The sequence below is a fragment of the Numenius arquata genome, chromosome Z (assembly GCF_964106895.1).
Source record: "Numenius arquata chromosome Z, bNumArq3.hap1.1, whole genome shotgun sequence".
NCBI lineage: Eukaryota > Metazoa > Chordata > Aves > Charadriiformes > Scolopacidae > Numenius > Numenius arquata.
In genome coordinates, this window is record NC_133616.1 from 11,146,374 (window position 1) to 11,169,999 (window position 23,626).

Consider the following 23,626-nt stretch of genomic DNA (forward strand, 5'->3'; position numbering starts at 1 on the left):
ATATGAGCTCGCAAAAGGGAAATGTAAACAAAATCTCCCCTAGGTAGACATGGACCTTTTCCATCTGGTGAGATAAGAGCCAGTGCTGTTTTATATTCTAACCATTGTTCTTGTTAAATACTGTCTTGGAATTAAATTAACAGAGGAGACCTCAGAAAAGTGACATCTGTGTTTAGAATGCTGCTTGTTTGGCATAGTGTGTTAATTTGATTTTCAGATGTCATACTATAGAGCTGTTATTCAGGCTTGATTATTTTCAAGTTGTGGTTGAAAGTCTGCTCTGCACTGTTGAGAGATTCTTTGTTTGTAAAGAAATGTTTACAGTGTCTGTAACTTTGTAAGTTAGGTGGTATGAAATGACATCTTGCTAAGCAGCAGTAACATGTAATTGCAAAGGACTGGTTTTGAAATTGCTTTGCATTAGCCATATCACGTCGCTTTCCAAACATTAATCCTATAATTATTTTTAAATGCACCGATTTAGAGACTTGAGATGGGATACAGAAGAGGTTTTGCCTCCAGATCTGTTAACTATTAAAATAAGCGCGGGTTTCCATCTACCAGTCCTCTACTGGGGATGTTGGCCAATTAATGTGATGGCCTGTGACGCTCTGACACAAATGAAACTGTAGTAGCACAAAATCACTAACAGCTTTTTTTTTTCTTTTCCTTTTTTCTCTTTACAGTAAAAAAAGCTAAACTCCAAGGACCACCAGGTAAGCCATGCTCCAGTGCTTGTTTGCAGCAATGGTGACACCTGCTCTCTCACTCCGGCTCATGCTGCTCCCTCTAGCTTTCATCTACCTCCTCTCTGCTCCTCCGTCTTCTCCTTAGGAGTGACAAAAGCTACTCTGAGAATCCAGGCAGCCTAAGTTAGTAGAAAGCCTGAGACTCTGACCTAGTGTCACAGTACTAAGAGACCTTTACCTGCTCACCTGACCTGAACAGGTGATGGATGAGGAAAGGTGTTCCTTTTCTGTCACCAGTTGCCACCCCACCCTGCCCTTTCCTCTCATCCTTCTTCTGCCCCTGTTAAAAGCAGGATCTGCAAATGTTCACCGAGCAGAACTAGTGCGTTCCTGTCTGGGTTCAGTGCCTCCTCGATCCTGATTGGGGTTGCTGGATGTCATGGAATTGATTCATTCTCTTATGTGGCAGTTGATAATGGCTGTGCTTGAGATTGCAATCCCATCCACCAGGTTTTGTGTCTGCATAATAAAATAAAAACAAACAGCTGGTGACACCCAGAATTTACAGTCTAGGCAACTATTTCACTGTGGTTCAGTAACTAGGAAGGAATCCCTTAGCAGGCAAATACATTTATTGAATGAAATTTGATACACACTTTACAAAAGAATACTCAGTTTGCTCCTGGAATAACACCTATTCAGCTGTTTAGATCCGAAGCAGTGGCACAGCTGCATTCATGACTTATTTTTTCAGCTTTATTCTCTTGATATAGCCGTCCTCAGGTTATAGTAGAAAGCTTCCCAGGTCTCCTTGTTCATACTCTGTGCCAGGTCAAGATCTGTGTGTGTACCAGCCTTGAATTTCCAGGGGAGGAAAGCTGAACACCCAGACTGCAAGGGAGAGGGTGTGTACTTTACCCTTTCTCTAATGAAGAAGCCTGCTCATGGCTGCAATATATTTGTGCTATGGTCTAGGTTTAACATAACTGAAGCGTCTGGTTTCACTGACAAGCCCAGTGTTCCAGGAAGATGCGAGTGATGTAGCAAGATATGAAGGAGTCTGACTTTCAGTGACTCCTGTTTCTTCCTCAGTTTATGGATCACATAGTTTCCCTTTCCTCCCTCTCTGTTAGGATATTTGAAGCTAGATGCTGGGAAAAGCTATAGTAGCCCACACCAATCATGCATACAAATTTTTGGCAGTATTAAAACTGACTGTGATCTAACTTATTCTGGGAATAGATGCAGCAGAACATTGAGGTATTAAAATCTGTACACTGCTTTCTAGGTACTTAGCATATGTCTTGTTCCAGGATTGATGAAGCTGATAGAGAGGTCTGAGGTGATGACTCCCCTTGAAAGGGATTTTGTTCATTCTCAGACACTGATATTCAAACTTTTTATGTGTCTGTGCTTGGCTGCTTTTGATTTTATTAGCAAAGGTATAGCAGCAGCTACAAAAAAGGTTGTTCCAGGCCTTTTCTTCAGATTTAAAATAAAGAGCAAAACATCTAACAAAGCCTGTCTTGTCAAAATGTGAGTGTATTGCGGTTCTTGTAGGTCAGCTGATTTAAGCAATACAGATCAGTTTTATCACATTTAGCATGTGAGTGAGTTCACTGTATTTTTCTTCTTCCCTTGATGGATCTGTAAAGTTCTTTGTGGATTCATGGGTGGAAAACCAGGTTGGAACTAGGAGAGCAGTTGGGTGAGAAGGAAAGAGGTGATACGATCTGCCCAACTGCTGCTTGCTTGTACGTTTTGCAAGTTTGTTTATTGCTCTGCACGGTAAGCCCTTCAGATTGTCTTTTATTCCTCTTGTCTGCATTTTAGTAACAGTGTCTTACACACAAAGTGTTTGTGTTATTTAGGATTTTACACTCTTTTTTCCCTGACTTACTGCAAGTGCTTAATTGCCTGGTGTTTTTGTTTGTGCATGAATTTCTAAAAAACCGTGACTGAAAATTTGGCAGGTGAAAAATATCTTGAATGTTTGGCTGCTTAACGCACTGATGTCTTCCAATATGGACTTTTCATTTTGGGTCCCTCTGGGATCCAACGTATGGACTGAAAACCTTGAAATCTTGCGTGTGTGTTATGAAAGGTTATAATGAAGGAGGTAACTTTTTACCTTTCATTCCCCAGATAAATTCAATACGTATGTGACCTTGAAAGTGCAAAATGTGAAGAGCACGACGGTAGCCGTGCGTGGTGACCAACCTTGCTGGGAACAGGATTTTATGTTGTAAGTACAGTGTTGCGCACTGATGAGGTGCTTGTTGTTGAGTCCTTCCACAGCACTGACGTTTGCATGGAGCTGCTCTTGTGTCGTATAAACTGGAGTACTTCAGTAGGTAAAATGTGCAAGCCTGGTGACAACCTAAATCATTTGCTTTTCTGTTGTACACATGCACCTGTGCTGAACGAGATGCGTGTTGCAAGCTTGTCTCTGCTGGTGTAGGGTCCGTAGTGATGAGGCAAGTCTGAGGCTGAGCTGGGAAGCCCGTCTCTGCGTTGGGTCTGGATTGACAGGGTCCATGGGCAGGCATAGCTGCTGCTAAGCTGCAGACAAGCACACCTGCAGCATAGGACTGAAGGCCCGTATGTGAGCTGAAGTGGAGCTCCTGGTCCTTAGGAAGAGGGTGTGGGTGGGGACCACTGGAGGGGCTGGTCAGGGTGATTAAGGACTGCTGATAGCGCACTCAGGGCCTCAACAGGGTGATCCTGGTTACCTTCAGTGTAGGAGCTCGTCTTGTGTGTTGATGTTTTCTGTCATTGGCCTGGTGCCTGTGAACATGTTTTCCAGCTCCCCTGCTGCAGCTTGAGGGGCTGCCAGTCCCTGCCATGAGCAGCAGAACCAGTTCCAGCTCTCCCAGGGTTTTTGGTGCAGTTGGCACTTTTGATTTGCTCTGGTCCCCAGTAGTCCTGACATGCAGTCAGGGATTTCCCAGTATCTTTTAGAATAGTGTTTTTTTTTTTGCTGGTGAACGAATGACTCATGGATATATTGCATCTGCTTCTATAGCTTTGTAAGACAAAGGGAACTAAATTTACTAAACCCTGAACTCTTAAGATCTTTTCTCTGAACTTGGCATGCACACTGCTGTTGTGTGGGGAGTCAAAGTTAGTGTTGCTGGTTTTGAATGAGTCTGAGGTGTTTACATAGTGTCTGTAGCAAGAGACCCACAAGGGATTTTATGAGTATGGTTCCCAATCCAGCAGCATTTGGTTCTCCTCTGCCAAAAGTGGGAAGCTTTTGCCTCTGGTTGAGGAGTCCACCTGGGTTGGTACACTGTTGCCATCATACAGCTGTGCTCTCATCTCCCTTCTTTGGTGGCACTCTGCTTTTGGAGCACCACATGAGGTGTGTGCTTCTGCACTGAGAGTCTGGAGCCTGTCCTTTTGCATCTGGGGAAACGCCTGCTCCTGAACACCACAGTCTTTCTGCAGTTCCTGGTCAGGCTAAGACTGTGGCTGTCACTGATGTAAACCATGCAGGACTTCGGTAAAGCTGGGGCAGGGAATTGTACCTGTCTGCCAAATCACATGCCCATATCCAAGCTACTAACCCATTCTTCCTGTGACTTGTGCTCATCCTGTGGACAGGAACTAGCTTTAAACATAGCCAGCTACAGAGGAGGCTGCTCACCAGTGATTTAAGAATGGCACTTGTTTGTATTGGATGGCGGCTCTCACGGTTGCTCCTCCTCCTTCCCCTTAAGCAGCTCCTGGAACTGCTCACTGCTGTCAGCTGGGAGCTTAGCTAGTATGCTGTAAGGTCACTGTGCTGCTCCGTAATTAGTTGCTAGGGGATATGAAAGCAGAATATTAGCTGAACTACCTCACCATTATCGTCTCTGCTTTAGCCAGGCAACAGCACAGTTGTTCTAATGTCTCTTTATAACAGAATTGTTACATGTGGCAGGGAACGTGTTTTGCATGATCCTGTGTACATTAAGTTGTCCCAGGAGAAATGACACTGATATTCCAATACTACTATTCACTGGGTTGCTCTTTTTCTTTCTGGAGTTGAAAAAGGCTTTTAAACAGAGTAGTTTTTCCCTTAGGGAAGGATGCTGATGTACTGATGTGTTTGTGTTTACGTTTTTCAGGAGGCATAGTAGAAGAATAGACTACAATCAAGATAATGCTTTCTATCTGTGTTAGTTGTTTTTGCTTCCAAACTCCTTGTGAGACATAACACTTCAAAATTTGGGGCTCTAGGGTTGTTTGAGACTTGCTTATTTACCAGACCAGTAAAGCACTTTAATGTATTCTTTGGGGACATCATCTAATTTTGAAGGAGTTTTAAAAGGAGTGCACATTTGCAGCAAGCACCTCTTGACTGAAAGTGCAAACTGATGTTTAGAGCACGACGATTAAATTGGTGTTAGAAATGCTGTTAGAAATGTCTTTCATTTAAATTGTATGTGCATGTGGAAAGGGAGGGACAACAAATTTCAATCTCGGCTCTTTTGTTCTTTGAAGCCATTCTGCATCTAACCAGAAGGTGGAGAAAGGGAGACACAAAGGCAATCAAAGCCACTGTACTGAAAATCTTTTTATTTTTTTATTCTTATCTGGTGATGTGTCCTGTAGAGTTCTGTACAGGAGTCCATTGGGTGTCTTATGATCAATGTCTTGCTCTGTCAATGTATGTTGAAACAAAGAATATGGTGTGCTTGAATTAAGAGTATTTCTTCCTTGCCTTCTCTTTCTGGTCTTGAACTGGTCTGACCAGCAGAAAATCAGTCATTTTTGTTGTTATTGCAAGTTTGTGCAATCAGATAATTATCATCTTCCAAGAGGCAAGCAGTGGGAGGGCAGAGCAGTGATAGTGCAGGTGGCTAGTTGTTAGTTTGTCCATATTGCGTGCCATATCCAAACAGGAGGAGTTGGAGAGTCAATTTCAAGGTGCCAGCAGTGAACTCATAATAAACCTGTGTAATAGCTTGATTTTGAACTAAGTAGACTGAGTCACCCAAGTACTGTACGCTCTTAACTTTAATTCCTGTGTCTTAAGCGAGAACAGGAGCACTTGGCTTAAAACAGATATTAATATGCTTTGCTGTAGCGGTAGGGTTTGTCTTGAACTTTGTAGATACGGTATTCTCTTTTAAAGTTGTAAGAAGTCTCTGTGGCAAAGCTCAATTAAATGCTGGGATTTGCAGCAGTTCTTTTTTTTGGCCATGATGGGCAGTCTATAGAAATAAGAGACTAAAGTGCTTTTAAATTCCCTTAATAAACTTAATGTGGATACATTTGGAAAGAAGGATAGCAGGCAGCAGCACTGTGTGTCCAAGATACCCACTTCGGGGGATTAGCAGTTGCACTGAAGGAAAATCCCAAGCTCAAAGAAGTAGGAGCAATAGCCGTCTTCATGGTAAGCGTGAGACAGCTCAGGATTCTTCTCTCCTTCGTTGTTTTTACCAGTGTTCAGGCTGTGTGTGTGTTATGCTCTTCTTAAGTAGGCATGTTAGAAAGCAGCATGGAAGAGAGAGGCGTAAGTGCTGTGAAGCACTGGGAAGAAGTGAATTTGAGATGCATTCTTTCCTTACTGAGGGAGAAGATGTTCATGAAAACCTTCAGATAAGTTTTTCTAAGAACTTAGCACTTGGTAGTCCTGTGGCTGTATTGCTGCTTGCTGCCAGAGATTTGCACAGCTCAAGGCCTTGCAGTGCCATGCAGGGGAAGAAGCTTGTGTTGGAGCAGGAGTGGTGCAACGCAGCCCTGAGCAATAGGTAGTATTGCTGATGCAGCTATGCTGGGTTTGAGATTGTTACTCTACTCGCAGATAACTTCTGGCAAGTTTGGACCTGCCAGGGTACCTTTGTGCTGCTGGGCTGCCAAGGGAAAGGAGACACCCAGTTTGTTAGAAACGATGTGCCTGATGACGAAGACCAGCTCACCTCTAGGTTTTGGCCCCAGGTACACCTCCTCCTCCTGTGTGCATAGCTGCAGAGACAAGTTCTCAACTGGCAGTCCATGCATGACAATAGTTCAGGGGTTTAGTTTGCAATCTTTGTGTAGTTAAACTGTGAGAAATTGGTCATTAGAAACTACTGTTCCTGTGAGTATGAGCTGCCTTCACCATATGCTTCCAGAAGCTCTCTGTAGCTTGACACAGCTGTGTGGAAAGAATTCACTGGTACAATCATGGTGGTAATGCACAACCTAAAGCAGAATTAGATTGTATTCTGTTTTTTTTTCTCACCTGTGCTGCCTTTTCTTTTCTTGCAGTGAGATCAGTCGGCTGGACCTGGGCCTAATTGTTGAAGTATGGAACAAAGGACTGATCTGGGACACCCTGGTTGGAACTGTGTGGATTGCTCTGAAGGCCATTCACCAATCTGATGAGGTTAAGCTGACACAGAAGCTTTATTTTGACAGCACCAATGTTGGTAGTTAACAAAATCTGTCTGGTGCAGGCCAGGACTGTGCTCCTCAGCAAAACTTCCACTTGCAAAGTCAGGAAGCCTGGATGAGAGGAGGCGGCTATTGGCATCACGTTGTTGTTTTTGTTTCTGAAGGAGGCTGCAAATAGTGAGACCAAAACTCAGCTTAAGTAGGGGTCTTTGGTCTTATTTCACTCATGCGGACTTAAAAAAATGGGGCTTAATCTGTTAAGGAGCACATATAATTGACAAGTGTCTGAAGTCTTAAGGAGTGACTGCTTAGTCTGATGCTCGAATTTCTATGAGTTCTTGCTAATGACGGAGGGTGCCCTGATAATAGACAAGCTGGCCTTTGAGGTTGGCACAGATCATGTCTACATCATCATCTTAAAGCTTCTGGTTGCCGTGTTAGCGGGTGTATAGTGGTGCTGATATGAATTGAAAAATATGGGAAATGGGATGTGCCAATATCTGTAACTGCCCTAACTACTGAATTTGGTGGTTCTTGCAGCTAAGCAGGACATGTTTGGTTTTTTATGTCAAATTTCAGGGCGTTTATTTAAAAGATTATTGAATTCGAGCAGGGGGGAGAGATTATATTTTCCATAAAAGCAAAAGAGTGGGGATGCCTAGCGGTGTGGCCGTAAGATCTAGCTGATGCTCAGCTCCTCTGGCTGTACAGGCACTCCTCGGTGCCTGCCTTTGAGGACTTGCCTTTGCAGTTCCACTGGGAAGGCAGTATTCTGCTAAGAGGTTGTTTTCTGCTTATCTTGGTAAAGGCCTTTGAGATTTGGAAGAAAAGCTGCCAGCATGTACTGAATGGATGTCATTTGATGTTAATGTCGGGTACCAGGTCTTGATAATACTGTAAGGCTCTTCCTGGAGTCTTTCTTCTTAGCAAATGTGTGAGACTTACTGCATGAGGACCTGCCAGACTTGAAACTTGTGGCTTGTGATTCACAGGAAGGTCCTGGGGAGTGGTCTACGCTGGAGGCGGAAGTTGTAATGAAACATGATGAAATCTGTGGAACCAAAAACCCGACTCCTCATAAAATTTTGCTGGACACAAGATTTGAATTACCATTTGGTGAGTGCATTTCAATAACTTGCCCAGTGTGCTGACAGTGGAGAGAGAGCGTTTGGGAGCAACCCCAATTTTATAATCAAGTTGTGCTCATTCACAGCTCAGTCAAAATAGTTCAGTGCAGGTCAGATTGCTGATGTTCGTTTCTTGTTTGGCTTCTTTCTAACAAGATCAGAGTAAATAGGGAAGATTTGAAGGTCTCTAAGTGCTGGAATGTTTAGACTAGCAGCAGTTTAAGAAACTATTAATACTATTTCAGGATTGTGCAGTCAGACATTTTGTTCCTGAGCAGAGAACATTCACTTCGTTGTATCTAGACAAATTTGGCTCTAGAAGAGGTCAAGTGTGTTGTTAGAGCTGTTCTGTGGTAGGTGCATTTAAACCCTGTTAGAAGTGTGCGGTTCAGTTAGTGAAACATTAATGCTCAGTGCTCCTGAACATTGTCATTAGCAGAGTATATAAATAACTTGGTGTTATAAGAACTGCCTTTCTGACAATTACTTGTGGTTAAAAAGTACAGAAAGTGGAAAAGCAGCTGACTGGAGCAAACCTATCTAAAGTAAAATGGTATGTGATTTTTTTTTTTAATTTTATTTTACTTAAAAAAAAAACCCAAACAAAAAATAACCCTAAACAAAAAAGCAACCCCCAAAAGTAAGGCCACAACAAATCCAAGGTTTACATAGCTTCTCTTTCTAGCTCTTATCTGACTCTTGGGACCAAGAACAGAGCTGATATTTTTAGGGCTCGGGGTATTTTTTTTTTCTGCTTTGGGCACTGAAGTGTTTCGAAGTTGTCTGTCATTGCAAGGCTCATGTCTCCCCCTCTGCCTGTTGCTTGTTTTTTGCTGTCAAGCCCCTGGCCGTGTGAGCAATTTGTATCATGCTTGAAGCACTGGTGGAGCATTTGTGCACCCACTGGCATTTGGCCAGCAACTGTCAGGATTGGCCATCTGTTGTGGAAAAAAGTTAGGTCATCTCTTAGTCTCATAACCCCCTTCTGGGTGCAAGGGAGGATGCAGGCTTTGGCCCTGCAGCACTACAATCAATACAAATTGTATCTTGTGCTCTGAGTGTACTATTTTGAGTGCATAGTCTGCTGGATGGTGCAATTCAGGGTGAGTGCAGTGTTTTATAGATGTAATGGGCACTGCTCTTTAACTATAGTCCAGCGTGTGAAGGAGAAAAGGTATCTGGTATCTCAGCTGTCTTGACAACTAAGCTGTCTAATGTTGGGCTGGAGCCATCCCTCTTCCTCATGAAAACGTCCTGGTGATTCACTGCTGCCGTCACCCTGTCAGTCGGAAGTTTATTACTGAAATTGCCTGTTATGTAAGAAGAACAGCACTCGCTTGATTTCCTTGTGGGGTGAAGCATTGGCTCTTTGAGGCAAGTGTTTTAGGCTTCTGGGAGGCAGACAACACAGTACACCTAGCTGAAGGCAAGGCTTGTAGGCGCTACCTTCTCACCTATGTTTGTTGTGACATAGTTGCTTGTAAACTGTCTCTGCTTTAAAAGAAAATGAATTTCTGATCTCTCCCTGTGTATTCAAAGAGTATCCAAAAGTGAAATTGCTTTCATCTGCAATTCATGTTTTGAACTACATTGCATTTTGTGATTTTTTTTTTTTTTTTTCAAAAGTGTAGGAAAACGGGCTCCCTGTAAACCATTATGTGTTAGAGCACCTGAATTCAAAAAATATTTCAGGTAGTAGTGTGTTTTTTCCCTACTACTATACTCAAACAAACAAGGAAAAACTGTCCTGTGTTTTGTTCTGGAGTTTTTAAACTACCATTTAAAACATGTGATGTTCTGTAGAACAAGAAATTTTGAGAAGTAGGATTTCATCCAGAAAACTGAAAACATTAAGTAAATAAAAAGCTTTCTGTGACTCTTCTCTTTCTGACACAATTGATCATTTAAAGCACATCTATTACTTATTCCTTTGCTTACTACGCCAAATACTGAAATAACAGGAACTCCACACTGTGTTGTGTTGGAGGGCTTTAATTTCAGAGCGTAAAGAGTTGTCTGCCTGTCCAGTGTTTCACAATGTCCAGGGAAACATGGGTGCATCAGTTAGCTCTTTCGGGGCTTCTGCTGTTCTCGACTTGAAGAGTGCTGCAGTTTTTCTTGGATCTTCTCCTTTTTCAGTCTGCTGTGGCAAGGTCAGAAGCAAGTTGAAAAGCGGTAGGCACCAAGAGTGTGGGATATTCTCTGTAAGATAGCATCTACCCATATCACCTTCTCCAGCGGTGCTTCCCTTCACACCCTGACTGAACATCTGCCATCACCTCTAGCCTAGAGAAGGACCCTGGCAAGATGGAATAGGCTCTGTCTGTCTGTCCTTGCAGTGCTGTGAGAGTTGGAGGGATACATGGAGGTAGGACAGCACTGCCTCTGCATCTCTCCTGATGGATTTTCAGGTCAGTTTTCCTTCGAGTGGAGGGTGGCAGTATGTACTCTTAGTGCCCCACGTGTTAAGGATGTGTTGTTGTATGAGCTGGGAACTGCTGCCTTAAGCCGACACAGAGAACTAAATGGATCATGGGTCTGCTGTGGAAGTTCTCAAGTCAGCAGCTCTGTTGCTGTAGAGGTAACGTTATAATAACAGCGTGTTTGCGGTGGCACTTGGGAACATTGTGTATCACGTTTTGTTTCCCAGGTGAAGATCTCACGGCTATTGTAGATACATGAGAACTGGAGCGGTATGTGTGCACACGTACAGCTTGTGCTGCTTTCCAAGTCTGGTAAAATAGAGCTGTCTGGGATAGCAGCTTTAACAAAATAGTGTGTGCTTCTGTTTTGCTGTTCTTCTGTGCTGCTTCTGTCACTTCTGGCTGCTCTATTTCCTTTAGGTTAGATGATGCACACAGATGCGGTATCCCAGGTTACGCTGTCTGTGTATTTTAAATGTTTCATTGTGTTTAGGTGGAGCTTGAGAAGTTTTTAAAGGGTTGTGAGAGAGAATAAATTACTTTGAAAACCAGAAAAGCTGAAGCCCTCGGTGTAAAACATGATTGTATATGCAAAGAGGTTTAGAAACTGGTTTGTTGTTTGCACTATATTTATCCTGGATTAGTTTGCTGCTTCTGCTTCCACCTGATGTGTTCAGGATTCTTCCTCCCTAGTATACCTTCTCCTGGTACTCTGGAGACTGGCAACAGCTAAAGCGGAAATACATGCAGAATGTGCTGATGCTGCTAGTGGTAGTTCATGATGAAAGCAACTTAGAGGGTGGTGTTTTATTTGGTGGTGTTTTTTTTTTTTTTTCCTATTTCATACAGAGTTGGTTTTAGTGTTTACCAGGCTTGGAGTATTTCCTAACAGAGGCTGGTAAGAGTTGTCTCTGCTCCTGGGGATAGAAAGTAACCTTTCCTGAGGTTATCCAGGAGTTAAAATTTCCCAGATTTCTAATGGGACAAAGAACATCTATGTTGGCCTTGATCTATCCTTCGTGTGTCCCATTGTGTGTTCCAGAGGTGGCTCTTGTGCTGTGTTCAGTAGTGTTGTTAGTGTGATGTTAGTTTATGGGGTATGGGGGGGAGAGCAGATCTGTGGGCCCTTCTGCAGTAAGCATCTGCGTGTGATGGACTGTGGTGCTGGGGACCAGACTGTCATCTAATGTTCTCTGCCAGCCCTATGTTCTTGAATGTTCAATCTCGCAGAAACAGAATGAAAAATCCTCTTCTATGAAAGTGCAGCAAAGCGTGAGCATTTGAAATGTGAAGTGTTAGTGAGAGTTGGTATTAACCCCTAGGGTGCAAAGCATTTTTATGGTTTGTAGTCTTTTAAAAATGGCAATAAACTGCCTTCTTGATGGGAGGAAATGGTTGTTAGTGAAGACAGGCTGGAGGAGCTTTCTCCATTGATCGTATCTATTTCTTCTCAGGAACAAGACAAATATATCAAGGAAAGGAGACAGTTTTTCTTCTTGGTTGGTTTAGAAAATTTGCTGGTAGGGAGAAGGCAGTCTTGCTATTGTTGTCTTGATGTAGTGAATGTGTGCTGGCACAGATTTTCCAAGATGCTGCTTTTCAAGTGTAAAATCATGCTGTTTAAAAGCAATTTTACTCTCTTCCCTTTTTTAGAAGTACAGTGGCTATGTGCAGGTCCCTCACAGGATGGAGTACTCAAAAATGCTTTTGGCTTCCAAACTATAGCAGTTTGTGTCTGTGCCAGGCTGTTTCTAGTAGATAATTGGAGTGAAAATGCTTTTAGTGTCTCCCCACTCCCAGGCTGGGAGCATGCTGATCCACATCCAGCCGTCAGGTGGAGTAAATGTGCTTTCTTGTTTTATTTCTGTAAAGTTTGCAAGACAAGAAATGCTCAACTCTGCAAAGTTATTTCAGTAAGAACTTGTGGAGATTCCTATATCTCTGGAAAGGGAAGAAATTGGAGCTGGGAAGAGAGGAAGACAGGTGAAGGCTTGTAGGAAAGTGGAAGGGGAGGGGAGTTATCTGCCTTATTTCCAGCACTTGTTCTTAGTTGTGCGTACTTTGGGGTATGCCCCAGCCAAAGACTTGCTACCTGGGAAAAACCTAGGTGGCACAATGTGATGTGCAAGATGTAGAGCAAGGACCACCAAGTCTGACGTGAAGAAAAGCTTTAGGGCTGAAACTCCTTGGTATTGACAAGCTAGAGATCTCTAAGTGGGAATACTGTCACGTTTAGATGCCTGAGGGGGTGTAACTGTGAGTGATGTGGTCTGGATAGATGGAGCAAATTCTCCTCTAATTTATTCATCAGTCTGATCAAGCCCCATATTGCAGTGTCCCCACTTCTGTGGTAGTGCAGTGTATCCAGCTGTCAGGTTCCTGAGCAGTGTTACCTGAGATCCCCCACCCACATCCCCTGCTTGTGGGCCCAGGAGTCCCACTTCAGCTCAGCTCTGAGCCTTCACTCCTGAGTGATGCTGTGGGAGTTACTGATCCCCCACCTCAGCCACAGCCATGTCTGCGCCTGCTCATGGATCCCATAGATCCAGGCCCAGATGTGGACTGACTTCCAGGCTTGACCTCACACCTGCCTTGTCACTGTGGACCTGCCTGCCCATCTGGGCTCCTGGTTGAACCTGGCCGTGATCTCTGGGCTTGCTCTGCTCGCTTTGCTCAGGTGCTGTAGGATGGGGCCCTGGCTGGCAAGTTCCCTGCCCTGCCAGCCATGAGATCTCCGTTCCCTCCCTTCCCTTTGGGAGCAATCAGACCTCACTGCTCCCTGACACCAGGAGCCCAGAGAAGAAGGGAGTTTCAGCTTAAAGCTGAAGATAATGGCAGTAGGAGCAAGGACAGCAAAACTTGCAACCTTTCCATGCTGGTATCAAATTAAGAAGCCCCAAAAGCTAATGATCTGATCTTCCCATCTCCTGTCTGTTCTTGTTCAGCAGTTTTATTTCACTGACATATGGCCTTGCTCCTCTTGTTTACCAAGCATGATGTCAGCAGAGTCCTGAGCTGGCATCAGGTGGCCTCTGTTTGGACTAGTTCAGCTTCTTATCTTGTAAGCAAAAGATAATGTAGCGGAGTAACTTGGTCCAGTAATCAAAGCTGAGCGGTGGTGTAGGAGCTGACCAGTTGACGTGGCCTTGCAAGCAGTCAGGCTGTGATCTCTGCACTAGAGATTTCCATTCTCTGCGCTCCAAAAAAACAGCTTCAACAAAACAGCTGAGGCGAGACACAAATAAATGGTGAAACAAAAAAAATAGTTCTAAGGAAGCGTTTTATAAAATCAAGAATTCTGTCTCATTTGGTATTGATTCTTCTGAGCAGGTAACTTGACTCAAGTTCATAGGCCAGTGGCTTAATGTTTAAAGTTTGCTGTGCAGTAGCTGTACTGCTGTTATTATTAATGACAAGAGTTTCTCTAAGGTTAAGAAGATGCCCTTAAAGTAGCCGTTATCTAAGACAGTGGCAGATTTTTATCTCTGACTTACGTAAGAAGGTGTTTCAATAGAACAACAGTAATCCTGCACTAAAAATCTGATAGCTCCATTTATGAAACGGGCACCTTGGATACAAGACAGGAACAACAAATCCAAGAGGCACATGGTTCTCCTTAATGCCTGGACATGCTGCTGAACCATGGTCTATGGGAAAACATTGAAGCCTCCCCTGAGACGACTGCAGTTCCTGAAATGTTGATGGTAATCCATTGCTTCATCCCTCCTAGATCACTTTGATCTTGATTTCAGGCTCCAGACTTGAGTTGTTTTGATACTGACCTTTAGTCCTCATCTCATGAGTTTTTCTTCATCTTTTATAGATGTGATGGCTTTCAAAGACAAAATTCTATAGGCTTTGCTTTAATGTTTGAGTTGCTTCAGGTCTTTGTTGGAGTTTGTCCTCCTAAATCTCATCAGGTTGTGTGCTGATAGCCCTTCAGTTAATTGATATCCTCTTTCTAGATCATTTCTGTACAGATTTCCTTTGAATGCTGTCACTAATTTGTGCGGAGCTCATCTAATAAATCTGTGCAGCTGAGATCCACAGCCTTGATGATCAAAAGCACGTATGTTTTTCTTCAATTCATGTAATTGTGGAAGAATCTCTTATGTTTCTCTTACCTTGTTTTCTAATAGCATGTAACAACAAAGCAATGTACTGTACATCAGAGCATCTGGCTCTGTGTGTTATGGCTAAAAAAAATTGCTTTACCGGTCTCCCTTCAAGCAAGGAGATACAGGTTGTCTTTTTTCTACTTAATGCAGGCTTTCTATGGCCAGGTACTAAGTTTTCAGTTCCCTAAAACTTTCTCAAGTGGGGCCTGTTTTATCCCCCTTGTCTGGATGAGAACAGTTACGTAAGAATACAGTGGTGTTTCTTTGTAGACATTCATTTGTAACCCAAGGAAGTACCTACTTCTGAAACTCCAAATTCCACTAAATCTGTCGTGTTCCTTGTTCTTATTGAAAGCGGCTTGTGTTCTTGTACACTGGCCACTGTTATCTCGAGATGTTTTGGGGTGACTGGCTTGAGAAGATGACGGTTTGTGTGGCTGAGAGAGGACACATATGGGACAGATAACCCCTTTAAGTATAAGTGTGATCCTTTCTGAAAGCACTGTAGGTCCCAATGGAATGCTCACCTGCCAATAGATCTTGTTCTCATTTCTCTCAGGAATGAGAATGGATGTAACTTCTAGAACCACCTTTTCATCAGGAGACCATCCCAGCCTATATCTCCTATTCTTGCCAACACATAGCTTAGCAAATCATTGGGGTACAGTTCATTGCAGGGAAACAAACTTGTTAGGTGTAAACGTGTTGGCTCCTAATGAGGCACCTCAGAGTGTGAAGAGTTACAAGTGATGGGAAAACTAGCTGAACTGGTATTATAGTCAGCCTTGTTTGTCAATGTTTGGGATGGTGAGGCTTGCAGGGTTGGTGGTGCCTAGTTGGAGCAGTCCTTCCACTTCCTTCCTATGTGAGCTCTGAAGTTTCTGCATTGGTGCAGTTTCGGGCCATGAATAGGCAGATTTCACAAGTCATTACCCCTTTCTGGAGGGGAGACCAACCAACCACCCTACAGTCAGGGGGATGTTGAGTGGCTTAAAAAAAAACCAAACCCAAAACACCCAAACAACATTTTTTTTCCTCTCCAGTGATTTTGCAGCCCCTCATCCCTAAATAAATTAGCTAATTCTCCTGGGTTTGGAGCCTAGTTGGTGCTTTTTCTTTCAGTGGGTGCTGTGCACCTCTTGCTTTATTCCTTAAGCATAGTTTGTACCTCACTTGCCTTGGCTTAAGCTTTCCACAGCAGTTCATCCGCACCTCCAAGGGTGTCCTTTGAGAGATGAAATTTTGAGTGGCAGAAGTCTGTGCTCCCTTCAAACCATTAGGACACTAATGGTTCTACTTCAAAGTGTGAAATAGAAAATAGTTACCAAAGTAAAGGTGATAATGCTTGCTACTTGCTGTCAGTCATCAACTTGGTAAATCTTCCAGAAGGTAAAAAGGTTGTTGTGATTCATTTCACAATGAAGTTGCAGTGTGGTGTAAAAATAGGAGTGTGCCTTCATGTGAATATGACTGCTTATAACACTGTTCATTACCTCAAAAGATTTGGCTTACTGCCTGCAAAGGAAAACAAGAGGCTATTTCTTTTTTGGTACTTAATTTGTGTCACACTCGGTACGTAAGAAAGATGTGGTATTCAAAAGGAGCCCTTACTCTTTTGAGGTTATAAAAGCCTCCAGAAGAGGCTCTTGATCTTGCTATGTGTTATCAAGCATATAGCAAGTGTATTAATATCATTTTGAAATGGCTCTTCATAAAACTAATACTTGAATTAAATCTGAACCAGCCTGTCTTACTCTTTCCTACCTTTGTGCAGTGTACATTTTGGTTAATCAGCTTTAAACAAGAACACAATGTAAGCCCTTGAACTGTGCTACTATTTACAATGTTTGTTTTCCATCTGAGTGCTAACATAAGACAGTCCTATTACTTCAGAATTAAGTGTGGTTTTTTTTGGTGGTGTGATCTCAGAATACCCTCTTTCTTTTTATGCTACTGGTGATAAATGCGGATTTGCGTGGTTAATACGATGATGTGTATTATTCTTTTGCCATAGATATCCCTGAAGAAGAGGCCAGATACTGGACCAGAAAATTAGAACAAATAAATTCATTGGGAGATGATGAGGTAAATATTTAAACTGAAAGGTGAATGTAGCCCTGAATGCCTTGCAACTTTTATTCTTTCTATTGGATCCCTGTGATTAAGGCAACTACTATATGTTCATCATTTACAAGTCTTCCATGAACTGTTTCCTCAAGTGTACTGTTAGTGTTAAGGAGAGGAACATACTGGAAGTACTTGAATAGTGAGAACTGTTTTGTTGATGTGCATGCACTCAGAGGGAAAGGTAATATCATGCTTTACCTCTCAAAAAAGTGAAACCGTTTTTGACAAGCTGTGGTAGGTTCTCTTCATTTGTGAAATCAAGTCAAAAAGGACACTTTTTGCAGTTATCTGCTTCTGGGAAGAAGACAAAGCAAGATACTGAGTCTTTCTTGGAACCGAGGTCTGTGGGAACTGATAGCTTTTAGCTGTTAATGGCTCAGTTTATATGAAGCTTTTATTGTAATACCTGCTAGCTATGGCTTTGGTTTCCTGTTTTTTCTAGTATGTACTAAACAGCTATAAACTAAAAGTTACAAATTTTTTTTGTTTTGTTTTCTGTATTTTTTTTTTTTTAAAGAGAGACTGTTACATGATTAAAATGTTTCTTTAGACAGTTCATACGGTTTGGAAAATAAGATCTGACATATTAGTACCTGTGTCAGAAGTTTAGCATTTTAAAAAAAAAACAAAACACCTCAGGGGTTGATGCCAACATCTAGTAGGAAAATGGTGCTTGCTGTAAAACTCTTAATAGGTCTCTTTCCCAAGCCAGATAACTTACAAAATGTTCTGCCAGTGACTCTAAGAGGTTTTTGTTCTGGGATCCTTCATCTCTACTCCTTATGAGAATCATTGGTTTACTGTGTAAATGGAGGAAAATAGGATGGGTGTTCTTTTTGACTCAGGATGCACCAATATTGGTGCGTATGAAACCAGAACTGCTTGAGGGCAACCTCTCCTGCCTTCCTAGAAGTTTGAGAACCTCTTAGGAGTTGAATGACAAGCCCAATCTGTGCTTTGGCCCGTGAGTGACACTGCCGTGGTGCCTCCCTGCTCCTGTGGACTGTAGCTGCAGTCGGTGCCAGGTACTTCACTGAAGCGTAGGTGCCCTCTAGTGCTCCACTGAACTGGTGCTTGCTGAAAGGTGTCCTCAGCTTTGTGAGACAGCCCTTGCTCTGGAGCGCCACCCATCTGCATGCGAAGTGCATGCTTTTATCAAATACTAGTAACAAAATCACGTCTCTCTGTTTGTGACCTAACAATCTCAAATTTATTATGGGTGTTCTCTGTCACCAGTGAGAAAATGAAAAAAATGTCACAACATCTGTGCAGGGCCTGACCTAAGGTTCATCTTGTCCCATGTCTGACAGCGACCCAGAGTGGGGATGATATCTTCCTTGCATATTCCCCTAATTTGCAGCAATTTGCAGCTCAGGGACTTCCAGAACCAGAGGCGGTATCTTTGTGTTTAACAACACTTGATGGACTTTTCTTCTTAGATGTCAGTTGCCTTTTGAACGCACCCAGGTCAGTTATGTTGTAGCAAAGGAATTCAGCACCTTAATTGTGCATTGCCTGAAAAAATACCTTATTTGCTCTGAGCAAACAAACCTGATGTTGTGAAACCAAATGGGGGCAGGTTTATTTGGAGAAATTGAATGACTGATGCTCATTCATCCACTCCGTGCCGCTCAGCTTTACAGACCTTGCCTTCTCACATGGCTTTTGGGCTGTAGAGTCCTAGTCTGCACAGGATTAAGCACAGGGCAGCTTTGTGCCTTTATCTTCTTTTCTTGCATTCGGTTCATCTATATCTGTTTGACACAATAGATGAACAGACTAACATTGCACAGCAGTATTAGAGAAGCAGGTTAATTTGGAGTCCAAATGGTGTCATGAAAATGCTTCCCAGACTCTTCCTAAAATATTTAGTTTTCTTTTTGGGGCTGCTGATAACCATTGGGCTGATGCCTTAAAATGAACAAACTATTGCCATTTTTGTATCTCTGAGTGTAATCATTCAGAAGCCATTGCTGTCCTGTGCTGCTGAGACTGCTCATCAACTGACTTCCTTTCACCATGTTGTCAACGAGGCAGTGCTGTGAGATGCAGCAGTTCTTGTTTTCACAATCCCAATTAACTCAGTGGGCTGGCAGTTTGCTGATGATAAGGCTAACCACCTTTCAGGATCTCTTGTGCATTTTAAATAGCTCAGATCAGAAGATCGCCACAGCAGAAGTCTGCAGGCTGTCATCTTCCATGTAATGAACTGGTCATTAATCCTTACCAAATCCAAGGAGAGGCTGTCCGGTCACCCTGCTTTGCACAGATTGCAGCACCATGTTGATAAAGTTGCCGCTTTCTTTGTCATCAGACCTTTTTTTCCTAGCAAAAGCTGTTCTCATTGTTTTGCTCAATTGTCCTAATTTTCTCATATCTCTATGTAATACGAGGCAGAGGAGAATAATAAAATAATACCACGAGCATTCCCTTAGGGAATGCTTTGATGCTGTAACAAATAGCTTTGTAAAGAGTCAAAGCTGGCTAATTGAAATATCTCTATTTTCTCTAATTTAGTATTAAATGAGATGAAAAATCCTTCACTTAGGGTGTAAAGTAGGTCACAGGAGAGTGTGTAAGTGTTGGCTGGGCAAACATTGTGTTTCTGTCCTGCCGGGCACACTAATTAACTTACCACTTCAGTCTCCTCCTGCAGCGTTGCTGTGAGCCCACATGAGTTTGGGACTGTTGAAGCTGTGCTTGAGTGTCTGAATGTAAATGGGCTTATGCTCAGTTCTGAGCTTCCCATCGCAGCGACATTGTGGCGGAGAATCAGATCTTTTCACTAAGTTGAGGTCTCACAGTTGAGAGTGGAGCCTGTGCTTGTGGTAAAGCAGACTTCACCTGAAGCAGACATTCACTTTTTAACACCTGGTTTTGACATGAAAAAAGAGGAGACTTCTGGGAGTGTTTTTGAATATGGGTATAAAAGGAGACTATTTAATGCTTTGATACTACCAGGGGGGTTTTCTTTTATGTTATATGTAATGTGAAAGCTGTTTCATAAAGTTACTGTTTGCTTTCTTATTGGTCTGTGTTCCTTTTTTTTTTTCCCTCCTCCTTTAGTATTCTTTTCACGAGGAAGTCCAGAAGAAACCATTGCCCAGTGCTGCCTCCCAGTGTTGTAAGTTAGACTTTATTTCTTCTCAATGTTTTTTCCTCTTTCAGTGTACTTGATTTCCTTCTCTGGTTAGTTACCAAACGATGGTTAGTCTGAACAATCTTTTCTTCTTAGAAGTACTAAAGTCTCTGTGAAGCCAATAACTTCTCTCAGTTATGAGAAACTGTGCCCCTCAAAATGTTGGTCTAAGGCTTGTGATGCTAGAAGGTGAAATCAGGCATTAAGTCTTTAACCTGTTTCTGTCCTCATGTGCAGTAAGGACACAAAATGCATTCAGAGTCACCTGGATTGTTCAGACCATTGCAATATTGACCGAAGGATGAAAATGCTGAGTTTTTTCATATAAATGTGTCAGGCTATGTTCTCCTTAAACATCATGTATTGAATATTATTTTTATGACTTTGTAATGAAATTTGAAGAAGGGGAGAATAGATGGAGACAGATACTGCTGGTAGCCTTTTAAAATACACCAGAGGTTTGTGTAGTTGATGCCTAATTTCTTTGATATTACTTTTCAATGCTGTAGTGATGGATGAAAAACATTTTTACTAATTTCTGCTTATCTCATCTTGCATTTTTTTTATGCTTCTGAAAACATGGATGGAAAAATAACCTAGCTGTATCTGATGGTCTACAAAATTAGATTTCTGAAACGCTGCTTTTAATGTACAATAGATGAAAGCTCAGTGATGTCTCTTATGAATGTCTTATCTACTTTTGGCAACAACATTAATAAAATTCAGGTCTCGTAATTTAAACAAATCTTTTATCCTCTACTTCAAATCCTCTAAGATGTGCATATTACACTTTGCAGGTTGTTTATCCATTAGGCTGATTACAGGATCTCTACAAAACTGTTAACATTAGGAAATGTTAATTACTGTTTACCTATTTTGAGTAGAATTAATTTATCTATATACTGCTATTATGTTATCTTAAAACTATCTTCAGCAAAACATGGACATTAACCAATTGCCTAGGAAATCTGAATGTGTTGTGTAGCTGGAACCTGTACAAAGCTTTAATGAAAGTATTCCATTGTGGTACTCTAGGTAACACCAAATGTCGTCTCCTTTTTCTTTTTTTTTTTAAAAAAAAAAAGTGTATGTAAAGAATAAAGTGCTTTTTTTTTCCCCTGTTGTTCGTTTTTAAATAGTCAGAAGGGTACAGTTGATTTGTAAAGCCTGCAAATAAGCAATGTTGTTGGACCAAATCATACTAGCATAGTATGCAGAACCCCTAATGTCAAAAGATCAAAGAAAAACAGTCTGATATGAAGTGTCCAAGAAATGAATGTGTTACTTGCTGAAATGACTCTCCTGGCTATGTGCCCTGGACTTTGCTTTTGTTTGGGAGAGGCTGGTTTGATTGACTCTTAGAAGTATTTCGGGTTTATGGGTAAATTAGGAGGTAATGCTTCAGTGTGGGGAAAGTAGTTGCACCTGTTCCCGCAGCATGGTGCTTTTGCACCCTCAGGCTCTTGTAGCCGGTTTCTTCCTTGGAGGACCAGCTCAGCACTTGCAAATGGACATAGTAAAGAGTAGAACTGCAGCTGCCCCTTTTGTGTTTCCTGTTCACAGCCTGCATCGTGCTAGAAAGTGACCTTTTACAATAATTAATTGAGGGCCCCTGGTTTGAACAGTTAATATCACATAAGAATTAATTTAATCATTCATGGGATTAAAATACTCATTAGAATTGATGTTAAATATTTCATAGCAGTGTGTGATTAATGTATTTAAGAATTTTCTAGTAATTCAATAAAGCTTGTGGCACTGCGTGTACTTTTGCTTATCTACTGCCTGCAAGTATCCAACATCTATGAATATCTAATTATTTACATGGACAAATATAAAATAGACATTTAATTTAGAAGTACTTTTGAAAAATGAACTCTGCCTGCGTCAGTCTGTGCATAAGAATTGTAAGCTTGCCTGAATGTAATGTAGTCCTTCAGAGCTTGAGAATTCAGGCCAGAAGATGCATTGATTGTGCCTCTATTGAAAGCTGATGTGACCTTTGCATATGACGCAGGACTCAAGCCCCTTTTACATAGGAGCAGGGTGGGTGTCCTTCCCTAACCTAAAACATGTTGAGTACGGAGTGTTCTTACTTACCATGTGGGTAAATAATTGATAGATATATTTTTAGATATAATAAAAATATCCTTGGGAACATTTGTAAGACTCATCCAGTTTTCCATCACAGTGTGGTAGATGAGACGTGATCGCTGCTGGGAGCAGGACACAATCAGCTGGGTAACAGATTAGGCAAAAAACCTGAGCGTGAGTAGGTTTTGGCTGGTGGGATATCTTCCCAAATCCTAGAAAATACAAAGTTACCTTAAAACCTGGTGCAGCCAAACACACTGTATAGCTTGCATTTCAAGAAATAACTATAACTGCACATGCCACTGGTGTCCATCTTAGACCTCTTGCAGCTCTCAGAAGACTCTTCTGCCTTCTTTGTTCTAGCTAGAGGAAATCCTACTCCAGCAGGCAGGGTCTGGTTCATTATTAAATGGGGAAATACATGTCCTTAAATCTTAAAATTAGATTATTTTTCTGCCCTGTTCTGCTTCTGTGTTTTCCGTACATGTCTGTTCCCTTTCCCCAGACCACCTTTTCTCATGTTGATTTCCCCATCTCCTCCAGGATGGAGCAGGGTGTGAGAGAAGAAAGCTGGGCCATGTCTGAAAGCCAACATCTGATCTGTGAGGGTGGGTTTTCATCTCTGGTCATGTGTGGGCTGCTGCCTTGGCGTGATGCCATGGGAAATCTCAGCCCAGATGAGGTGCTGTAATTTTTCCAGAGATTACAGAGCTTTCGGGCCCACTTTCACAGTCTCAAATGTTGCTTTGCTCTTAAGAGTCTGACTCATGATTTCTGAGGAGATGTGGGATTCAGGCTTCCTACCTATGCTTAAATGAGGCAGGTGGGTCACTTCCTATACATGAAGTTTTTGCTAAGCCAGACTGATTTTGACACTTCTTGTCTCTCCCTTCATCATACGTAGCCATTTCATTTTTACCTCCCAACTTCTGTGCTTCCATATATATTTCTCCTGCCCCAGAAAGATCACATGCTTCCAATTGATTTGACTTTCAGTGATCCCGAGCAATAAGCAAAGCACTATAATGCCCATGGATCCAGTTTCGTTTGCATTTCTATTAAATGTAATCGCAGTTTTTAATTTCCTGATACTTCATTGTTGGATAACGGCAGCACCCTCGTGTTGGCTTTTACCCACAACCTGAAATTGAATGTAAATTAAAAAGAAAGCAAGCTTTTATTATCTGGAAATTCACTTTAAATGAAGCAGATTGAAAAAACTGTTATTTGATTACTTTGGCATTCATTGAGTCAATAAGCTCTAAGTTATTTATTGCGGTAGGTATAGACTTATTTTCCTTGTATACTCAAGATCATTTCTGGCAACATAAAAGTCCATTATAATCCATAAGTGAGACACTCTGTCAGTATTTTAAACGCAGCTCCAACCTGGAGCAGACAACGTGCAAACGGGAATAAGAAAGGTATTCTCTGTCTTTGTGGAAAAAAAAGTCTTAGTTAATATCAGCTACCCTAAATACGGCCCTATACCTTTTGTCAGGGAGTTTACAAATCTGGAAGAGAGCAGGTTTGTTCAGTATGA

At 42.0% G+C, this 23,626-nt stretch overlaps 1 protein-coding gene across 1 annotated transcript in view; it reads left to right on the plus strand.

Annotated features, from left to right (window-relative positions):
• The first annotated feature begins 692 nt into the window (after window positions 1-692).
• The window catches only part of UNC13B (unc-13 homolog B), a 191,342-nt gene continuing 168,408 nt past the window's right edge, over window positions 693-23,626 (plus strand). Inside the window, exons 1-6 of the mRNA XM_074166749.1 lie at window positions 693-716; window positions 2,835-2,934; window positions 6,930-7,047; window positions 8,048-8,171; window positions 16,738-16,808; window positions 19,917-19,974. Of these exons, the coding sequence (XP_074022850.1) occupies window positions 2,930-2,934; window positions 6,930-7,047; window positions 8,048-8,171; window positions 16,738-16,808; window positions 19,917-19,974 (376 nt within the window). The 5' untranslated portion in view covers window positions 693-716; window positions 2,835-2,929. The remainder of the gene's footprint in view (window positions 717-2,834; window positions 2,935-6,929; window positions 7,048-8,047; window positions 8,172-16,737; window positions 16,809-19,916; window positions 19,975-23,626) is intronic.